Below are 10,424 nucleotides of genomic sequence, written 5' to 3' on the forward strand. Positions count from 1 at the left end.
ACCAGCCACGGGGCAGGGGAAGGGCTGCTTTTCCTTTTCCCCGTGCCCAGTTTTAACCCGGATTCCTTCCCTGCTCCTCCCCAGTGCAAGGAAAAGCGGCCCCTCACCCGCCCTGTGGCCAGCGCTGCTTTCTGCAGCCACTCGTAGCCTGCGTGGAGCTGTCCAGAGCAGGCACAGGCAGTCCCACATGGGCTGTGAGTGGCTGCAGTTAGAGGCATGGGGTGGGAGAGGCTGTTTTCCCCCCCCGTGCCACCTTGTAACCTGGCCCTGCAGCCAGCCTAGGCCCTGTGCCAGCTCTGGCCTCACCTGTTGGGGCTGCACATGGTGGCAGCAGCTGTGGCCCTCCAGCTTGCTGCACTGGGCAGTGTTTGCCACTGCTGCCTCTGGGCTACCCAGCACACGAGCTCTGGACAGGCAGCAGTAGTCAACACTGCCCGGCATGGCAAACGGGGAGGGGGCCGCAGCTGCTGCAGCCGCATGCAGCCCCAACAGGCAATCCCAGAGCTGGCATGGGGCCCAGGCTGGCAGCAGGGCTGGGTTACAAGCTGGTGCTAAGCACAGGGAAAAGCAGCCCCTCACTCGCCGCATGGCCGGCGCCCTGCACTGCAGCCACTGGCAGCCCACATGGGGCTGCCTGTGCCTGCTCCAGACAGCCCTGCATGGGCTGTGAGTGCCTGCAGCAGGGAGTGCTGGCCACGGGGCTGGCAAGGGGCTGCTTTTCCCCGTGTGAGCAGGGAGTTGGGGTTGTGTGCTGCCCCCCACCTATACCATGGGGCTGGGGGGCACTAGGAGTGAGTGGGTGGGGAGTCAGCAGGAGCACGGGGCCCACACCAGTGTCCCGGGGCCAGTGCTGGTGGGGCCCAGAGCAGGGTGGCAGGAGTGCGGGGTCCCAGCCAGCAGGGGCTCTATGGAGCTGGACCAGATCCCCCCTCTCCCTGCTGGTGCAGCCCAGCCCGGCTCCACAGACTCCTGCTAGCCTGTGCCTCACTTTGGGCCCCATCGGTGCTGGCCCTGGGACATTGGTCCCAAGATGGTGACTAGGAAGTGGGGCACCTGTCAAGACCATGCGGCCTGCAACAGCCTGCCAAAACTGGGAAAGCGGCCCTCTGCCTGAAATGGTTACCCGCCTCTGATCTATAATCTCATAAAAGCTCCAACCAGCTATGAAGTAAGGCTTTGAAAATGTGTACTAACTTTATAGCTGGTTGCAATCCAGCTTTAATTTGGACACGAACCAGGGTATGACCCTGTAACTGAGCCCGGTCAACTGATCAGGCTCCTAGTGACAGGGATGCACCATGCTCAGCTGAGGGACTTCCATATGAGAGAGTCCTCATCCTAGCTGTGGGGTGTTGCTATGACTGCAAGTCCTGTCAGCTATAAGACTTGCAGCTGCAGGAGATTTGTACTTGTTGGTATAGGAGGACGAGAGCAGAAATAAGGCATGACAGAATCTGATGCTGGAACTCACAATCACACCTCCTGCCATGCATGTGTGGTATGATAGAAGGTGCAATTGTATAGATCATCTCTCAGATACTATCACGCTTTCACCTGAACATCTAGAGGAGTTCTCACACACAAAAGGACAGTTTTGTCAAGCTGTTTGAGAGGTGTTCAGTTTCAAGAACCCTTTAAAAAGTGTTTTACAATTGAATACAGGTGATAAAAAAATAGAAAGCCAATATAGACAACTTCAGGAAATTTGAATGCAATGAACACAGGGTCGTTAAAATGGAAAGCACTAAACAAGAATGAGGAACCAGAGCCTGATTGGTAAACTGAAAAATATTTTGCTTGAAATTATGTCTTATAGAAAAAAAAAGCAATAAGGCTGCAACAGAAATGGTCACAACTTTAAACTACAAACCAAAGAATTCTGTTGCTAGGAGATAAGCATCCACTATGCTGTTTTACTGTTGTGTATATTATACACATCACCATTGTATCCAAGTGCCTGGTGGCCACTTAGGAAAGAAACCTAGTCTACATATAACAATCCTCACTTCCTTTTTGGAGAAGATCAGTGTGTTTGGCAAAAAGAAGAGATTCCTCAGCTACTGAAGAGATCGGAATACCAGAAATGGTGAGTCCGGGAAGAAACCATAAAGTTCGTGTGTGCTTCTCTCCTCCTTATCTTGCTAAAATGTTTATGCAGGGGACACATACAGGTGGTGACAGATATGTTCTGATGAATCTAGAAATACACAGTGCTCACAGAGAAAAATAAAGGATTGAAGAAACTCAGCACAGGGTAGAATCAACTCTTCTGTACCTACTGCAAAGGAAGCAGGCTGAGGAGCACAGCAGGCTAATGTATTAACATTATTCTATGAATGGTAACATACAGGATACTAGCCCAGAGGATAGCACGAGTACATATAGACATACAAAATAAATATAAAAACATGATACAAATAGAAGCAGCACCCTAAAAAAAAATACTATGTTTCATACTAGACGATATTAATAATAACTTGATTTTTTTTATTCCAAGTAAGCTGAAGTGGAATACTTAAGGGATACATTCTTGCAAAGTGTACACAATGGACCTTGGCACCACCATACCCACTTCCCCTCTCCTTTTTTGTACTGAGTAGAAAGAATGAAGATTCCATAGGATCTGACTACTCAATTTCAGATAACCTTCTCCCAGCAGAAAATTCTCCACTTATACTTTCTGGCTAGCTTAAGTTCAGTTTGTGCTGCCTTTGTGGCACAAAGCAGATACAGCAGAATGGATAATATAGCTCATTAAATATAGCCTTCTTTTACTCTTTCTCCCTCCTCCTGTTTTGAAAATTATGATTGAATCATTTTATATCACCTTTTTTCTTACTTCCTTATATGGGAATGTGTAGCTACAGTTGTACGTACTTGTTTTTATTTTTTCCAGAGAAGTATTGATTTTTCATTCATCAACTTCAGACAAAAAGCATTGCAGGACTTAGCCTGTGAATTTGTGTTTACTTTGGATACAACTTGAAGTTGTTAGATCACAGAAACAAAGTGACCATATTTTTCTCTTTGAAAAATCAAAGCCACCAAAAATACTAATGAAGTCACAGAACATTAAACACTTAAAAAAAAAAAAAATCAAATATTTTCTATCCTGTCTGTGCTGTGAGGGGCAACAAAAAGTATTACATGTCAGACTTAAGTTAACTTTCAGACTGGGAATGCAAAAACAATGATTCTAAAGTAAAGTTAAAACGTTTAAAAAAATCCATTGTGTATAAGCACCATTGTTTTGAAATATTTTCATAAACATTTGCTATTAATGTGAATACTATTAACTTGTGCCCAGTTTCAAATAGGCAGCTATGTATTCTGTCATCTTTCAGTTATCTTTGCATATTTCAGTATTAGAGGACCTAAATACTTAAATGCTTATGAAGGCTTGGCACACATGCCTAAGACATGTCCTTTAGCTGTCAGCTAGAACATGGTTAGGCATCAATGCACTTATCTACTATGTATACCTGCTACAGTCACCATTTAAATTGATATTTGAGGACAGTAGGAAGATATGTTTTGCCCATTTTGGTATTTGATTATGGAATAATACAAGGTGCATGTGGATCTATGTTTTGGTACAACATATGAATGACTATCTGGCCAGTGCACATCTTAACTGTTTAACCTGTTTCCTACAATCTCAATTGTTCCTTTGCCCCACTCTTCAGTTGAGCTGTTTGCACGTTCATGGGATTTGATATGAATCAAATTACTGACTTCTCACAGTGATTTACAATCTTGAAATACTTACAATTTTTTCTAAAAGTAATGCGTGTAATTATATGGGAGGCTGTCTATGTAGAACTCCTGGAAAGAGCTTTGGCTTATTTGACTTTTTAAAAAATAATTATTATTTTTAATGCATGAATAACTAGGGTAGTTTACTGCCCTTAAGTTACAACATGATTATGTTGGATGAGGTTTTACTGTCTTTTAATTTTTTTTTACATATAAGCAATTGATTTTTAAGAGCATCTCTCTGTCTTTTTTAAAATGAAATGCAGTAAGGCAATCTTTAAAAACTGAATAATGTGAATAGTAAGGGCAAAAATCCTGAAAAATTAGTAAAAGATGGCAACAAAGGAGCTGATAAAAATGCTTCAACAATCCTTAGGAAAAAGAGGAGAAGGCTCACAGCTGGGATTACCTTTGTTTTTAATGATTGTGAAAGTACTGAGCACAGGACACTACAAATACAGATCTAACACTTGCTGCAGCCCAAATGGAATACTTTAATTGTTGCATACAGCATTTCATAAAACATGATGGCAGATACTGAGAAGCACAGCAAAGAGTGTGCCATTTAAAGCATCACCTACACAAACCAAGCAGGCTGCAGAGGAGGACTCAGACCCCCTGCACATTTGGATTACTAGTCACAGAACCTGGCAACAGTTTGGAAGCAGTGGAAGGAAATGCTGACCTTGTATACACAACTGACCATGGCAGACAAGGATGAGAAAATAAAGGTAAACCTTTTCCATTATCTTACCGAGACAATGGGCATAGAAGTGAGTTCAATGCTTAAACAGAGGGGCTCAATAGATTATAACGACTGACAAAGGCTTTTTATGGGTACCATGACCACAGGGGAAAAAAAGAATGAGACTGTGGAAAAATATGATTTTGTTTCAACTTGGAATCAGGATCCAGAAGAAGAAGAAAAAGGGAATTATGTTTCAGAGCAAAAAAGCATTGGTGTCACCATATCATTTGAAATATAACAGACTCCCTTATTAGAGACAGAATTATTTGTGGGACATCTGATCTTAAGCTAAGGGAGAGATTTTTGAGAGCAGTTGAGATGACTCTGGTCAAGGCCATTCAAATTCCATGAGCAGCTCAATTATTTAAGGAAAGAACCGAAACAGTTGCTGGTACAGAACAAGCACATGGTAAATTTAAAGGGACCCAGGAGGCAGACCAAAGATAGGGCAACTGAGAATGTAGTCCCTAGGCTCAAGTGTTGAGCCAGGTGTATGGGCAAAGATGCCTGGGTTGTGGGAAACAACCATTTTGTATCCCAGCACTGCAACAACCTCAAGGGAAATAAACCCTCAATACATGCAGGAGGGGAGGAAACTGAAATTTCTGATTAGGAAAATGAAGCCTTCTCAGTGATTTTAGAAGATCCAAATACTCACAACATACATGCACTACAGAAGAAAGCTACTACTAAGCTGTTGGTCTTATTTCCAGTTACATTAGTGGAACAGCAACCAGTGACTTTTCAGCTCAACTGTGGATCCAGCTGCAACATAGTTCCTACAAAACTACTCAGCAGTAGTATCAGATTGGAGAGATGTAAGCAGATGCTGGTTATGTACAATAAAAAAGCTATACAGCCAGTGGGTAAATGAAGACTACAAAATCCACAGAACAGAAAGCAATCCTGTCTGGAATTCACAGTGATCAGCACTGAAAAATGCCATCCACTGTTAGGCAGCCAAGCATGGCAAGCCACGGCCCCTTTTTTCAGTGCAACACCAGTGTATCCTCCACATGAGACAGGGGGGTGGAAGCAAGGTGTGGTCCTTGACAGATTTTTTACTGGAGCAAAAAGATGTTTTTGCAGGAGATGGGCACCTAGAGGAAATGCTAAATTTAGAAACAGACCCACACATACAGCCTTTACAACTGTTGAAATTCAAAGTGCCACTCAAAGAATGCCTTGCTGCCCTAACAAGAAGGGGTATTATTAAACCAGTGGAAATAAGCACCAGCTAGGTCAGCATCCTGATAGTGGTAAGAAAACCATCTGGCAAACTGAGGACCTGTAAAAATCCAAAACCTCTCAACAAGGCACTAAAAAGAAGTCATTATCCACTGCCCACTCTTGAGGACATACTGCTTGAACTATTAAGGGCAAAACGTTTATGGTTTGTGTTGTAAAACATGGGATCTGGTATATGGAACTAAATGAGCCTTCAAGCCATCTGGCAACCTTTGCAATGCCCTTTTGCAGAAGTATGAATGTCCATGGGCATCAGTCCTCCCCCAGAGTTGTTCCAGCACAAACTGAATCAGATTTTCAGGAGTCAGAATTGTATCAGATAACATCCTGATTGTGGAGGGCAGAAAGAGTGAGGAAAAGCTATCTAGGACTATGATATTTAGCTGCAACAGCTCCTATGTGTACAAAAAAAGAACATTAAGACAGGCCAACATTGAGAGAACTGAAGTCCCTTAACATTGGATACCATCTGACCTCAGCAGGACTCCAGCCTAGCCCTAAGAAATTGAGAGCCATTAAGGCTCATAGAATGGGACTGGATCTGATCCTTATCAAAAAGAACTAGATATGATCCTTATCTGGAATTGCTGGACCATTGCAATACCCTCTTTCAGGGACTTGATAGTAGCCCAAACACCAATGGAATAAAGAACCAGGACACTACCCATGAAAGACAACAGACAACATGCTGCAGCCAGACAGAAAGCAAGCAGACAACACATAGAGTCTTCAAAGAAAATGGCAAGGCAGATGAGGAGTATATTACACTAGAGGAGCTAAATACCTAATTCCTCTGCATAGAGATGACAGTCTGCATTCAGCCATGCAGCAACTACATAAAACAATGGCAAGAGGCCACTGTCCAAGCTGTTATTGAACCAAGACCCTATAAAGTAGTTAACACTGAGGAGCAGTGGTCGAGAAGAAACCTTAGACAGTTGTGGACCAGCAATGTCAGGGAATCAGTATGCAGGGGCAGGGGAGACCGGCACTCAAGTAACTCTGATCAGGCCTCAGCCATCAGTTGGCCAGAGGTCACAGTCAGATGCAACAAGGAAAATGGGTGGCTCCTAAGAAGAAAATCAACAGGAAGACTACAACAGGACAGAACCAAAGCCTGCCCCCAAACAGTATGCCCAATAAGGTATAGGAAACTACTGTTGCACATGAATGACTACAGCACCTAGAAGGCTACATACTGGACAGGTGCTGAAATCTATGTCCCCATGGTGGGTTATGTGTTGGAAACCTTTGGCCTCAAACCACCACACATACAAAGATCCATCCAAATGTTCTAGGGGTGGTGGGGGAGTGTTGTTTTGTTTTGCAGGTTTCTTTTTTTATTACTGCACAGAACCTTATGCATGAAACAGTTTCTGTTCACTCACGGAGGCCGAAACATGACTTCTTTCAAAATTCTGTCTAGTAGGGTCTACATCTAAAATTTAGAAGTGAATGCACAGTCTCTGCAACTAGGGCCACATGTAGATATTGCCCTACCAGCTGCGGAGCAAAGCGCCAGGCTCTGTGCAGCTTAGGGGCTCCACAGAAAGCCTGTGCAGGCAGCCTGGAAACAGCCCAGGCAGGCAGGCTTCTCCCAAAAGAGGAACAAAAAAATGGCAGTGAGCCTGATCTCCCCACTCTCTGCAGCCTGCCTGCCTGAGCTGTGCAGGGCCCTGGTGCTTCCCTCCGTGATTGTGGTGCCTGTGGGTGGTTGCCACCGGGGCAGTGGAGGGAAGCACCAGCCCTCTCCCCACCTGCCCCAACCCGCAGCCCAGGGACCACTCTGCCTGCCAGCAACTCACCCTCCCCTCCCCTCTGCTGGAAAGGCAGGTAAGTTGGCCATGTGCATGGCACGAGGTTTTAATTGGCCCTAAATCGAAGTGGTGTTTTTAAAAACCCACCGCTTTAATTTAGGGCCCTTGTTTCATCTACATATGCCCTAGGAGACTAGACTAGATGAATCAGGGTCCTGGTTTTTAACATTAAACTTAAAATTCCTGACTACTCAGGAAGCTTAGATAGATAGATAAATATCTATCTAAGCATGTCACTTAGCTCATTATAGTGACAAAACTAGCAATGAAAATAAGATAATTGGAAGGTAATCTATCTTCACTGTCTAATTCATCAGAGGATTGGTGGGGACAAATAATGTAAAGAGGATGTTGCGATATTCTGATACTAAATTTGGCCTGTTCCATAAACTTTACATTTGCCCGATTTATATTTGCCCTTGTCATTTTAAAAAATGATTTTGATGAATGGCATTTTTCTTTGCATGATGCTTTTTATTCTTATCACGCAGCAATGAAACTGACAGACAGGGAGGGAGAGAGAGTGTATAGACATAAGTCATGGGTATAATAGAAGAACAGACTCTCAAGCAGTGCTTTTCAGCTAAGTCACTGCTGTTACACCCCCTTTTCCACTACCTTTACTTACAACCTTATATTTTTTCACATAAAAACAAGTTGCATGTTATTTTTTGTACACATACATTTGTGTAGACACGCAGGCTCTATATGAAATATTATTAATTTTCAACTTTTCTGTCAGAACTGAATCTTTCCCTCCTTTAAAGCAGGCACGCTATTAAAAATTGCTTGTTTGGGATTTGTTTGTGTCATGGCAAACTTGCTCCTGCCAGTTCTGAAGCCCATGCAATATCACGGTGGTCTAATGCACTGATGTTCAGAAACTTGGATAATGTATATAATTATTTATTGTGCAATTCACATAATTATACAACCGACTATGGGAGACATTAGTAAATATATTTAAGCTTTAAAATAGTAACACTTTATAATTCCTTTATAACTGCAATTACGTATATTAATTTTACAAAAGGGAGCAATCGCCTCAGTTGCCTACTGAAGCCAATGTTCACGTAGATAAATCACCCCAGCAAAGATATGAAATGAAAGGAGTACTCACTTGTTTTGTCTTCGTCTTAGTTATGGTGTCTGAAATGGGCTTCTTCCTCTCTTTAACAGCTGTTTTAGAAAACAGTTCTTCAAACTCATGATAATCTATGGAAGGCTCTTCAATTTTTTCCCACACAAGTGAAGCATTAGAATCTCTAAAGTTAAGCAAAAAACCTATGTAGGGCAATGTCAAACTCAGTAGAATCACAAATGGTGGAATAAGAGAGAAGATGTTACTAGCATTTTTTAAAACGACTAGCTAATATGAGGTTTCAGGAGTTTAATAAACTATACTTTAGAGTTCGAATCCTTGTTAATGATGTATTGAGGGGCTTTTTTAAGTGCATCCCCAGTACTCAATACTTGATAAGCACGTGCTATAATGCTCTGCAGATACCAGAATCATTTTTAAAAATACCTAGTTCATTCTACAGCTAATGCTATCAACAGTTCACTATATAAAAAAAAAAAAAAAAAAAAGCAAAAAACCCCACAGGACTGGAAATAAGCCAATGACTGCAGACCACCTTAGTTGAGGTGGTGATTAACAGGATGGAAGCTTAGTCAGAGAAAGGATAAATACACAATTAATGTCAAAAAGCAGGACGGTGTTGAAATTGTAGGGGAGGGAGAGAAAAGAAATGACTAATACTAGAATCGTGTTACCATAAACAAAAAGGACGTTTTGCAAAAAAAGAGAAAAATACATTCACAAAAAAGGTTGAGCAAGCCACAGAATTAAGACATGCAAGTACACATTCATTAGGAGGAACAAAACTGCAAGTTGCTGCAGATGGACAGACATCCTATCTTGTAGAACCAGAATAACCTTTTACATAGAACTCACAAGGGCCAGAAACACACCACCATCACCATATGGGGAACTGAAGGTTGCCAGCATCTCACAAGATTAGATGCAAAGTTGTCCAAAAATCAGTTGTATTTTCAAGCAGCAACAACATACAATTTTTTCCTCCATGCTGACTCTTCAATGCAAAGGGGCAGGATGGAAATCAGTTATGCTTATTAATATGACTGCCTATTTCATGAAAAGTGCTTGAAAGAATACCTTGCAAAAGAAAGATATACATGTAATCACCAGGTCACAGTTATCTAAAGATTCAAAATCTTAAATTCAATAGATACCTTATTTCAATGCTAATTAAAAATCAAACTGAATTGACACTGATTCTAAATATCTTGTGAAGATCTCTTTATAAGATACTAAACCCAGGATGCTGAAAGCATCTTGCAACCAAAACAGTCCATTATTCTCTTCATCAGAATATGTACATATATACATGCACATTTTACCTTTTACTGTGAAGCTGAATTCTTGTCCAGTAAAGGGGCTTCATTGGTCGAGATGGTTCTATTGCATGCTTTCTGCTCCCTTTATCCTGGTTCATCCCCATTACAAATAAACTGGCTGGTAAAGGAGGAGGAAGAAACCCACAGACTTGTGGAACAGATGGCAAGATACTGCCCTGGGCTGGTGGTGGCAGAGGAGGAAAGGCCCCAGGTGGAGGTGGGGGGGCTGGTGGTGGCATTCCCATGCTAGGCAAAGGAGGGGGAGGAGGGGGAACCCCTGCACCAGGCAAAGGTGGGGGCGGGGGAGGCATTCCCATGCCAGGCAGAGGTGAGGCAGGTGGGATGCTGGCACCAGGCAGAGGTGGGGGAGCTGGTGGCATTCCCATGCCAGGTAAAGGAGGAGGAGGGGGGATGCCTGCACCAGGCAAAGGTGG

The 10,424-nt window shown here is 42.9% G+C and overlaps 1 protein-coding gene across 1 annotated transcript in view; it reads right to left on the reverse strand.

Annotated features, from left to right (window-relative positions):
- Positions 1 to 10,424, reverse strand: part of FMN2 (formin 2) — a 251,351-nt gene that overhangs the window by 151,830 nt on the left and 89,097 nt on the right. The window contains 2 exon segments of the mRNA XM_019549808.1: positions 8,690 to 8,834; positions 9,994 to 10,424. The exon segment at positions 9,994 to 10,424 is cut by the window's right edge and continues 142 nt beyond it. Coding sequence (XP_019405353.1) covers positions 8,690 to 8,834; positions 9,994 to 10,424 — 576 coding nt within the window.

The sequence above is a fragment of the Crocodylus porosus genome, unplaced genomic scaffold (genome assembly GCF_001723895.1).
Source record: "Crocodylus porosus isolate Cpor-Errol unplaced genomic scaffold, CroPor_comp1, whole genome shotgun sequence".
Lineage (NCBI taxonomy): Eukaryota > Metazoa > Chordata > Crocodylia > Crocodylidae > Crocodylus > Crocodylus porosus.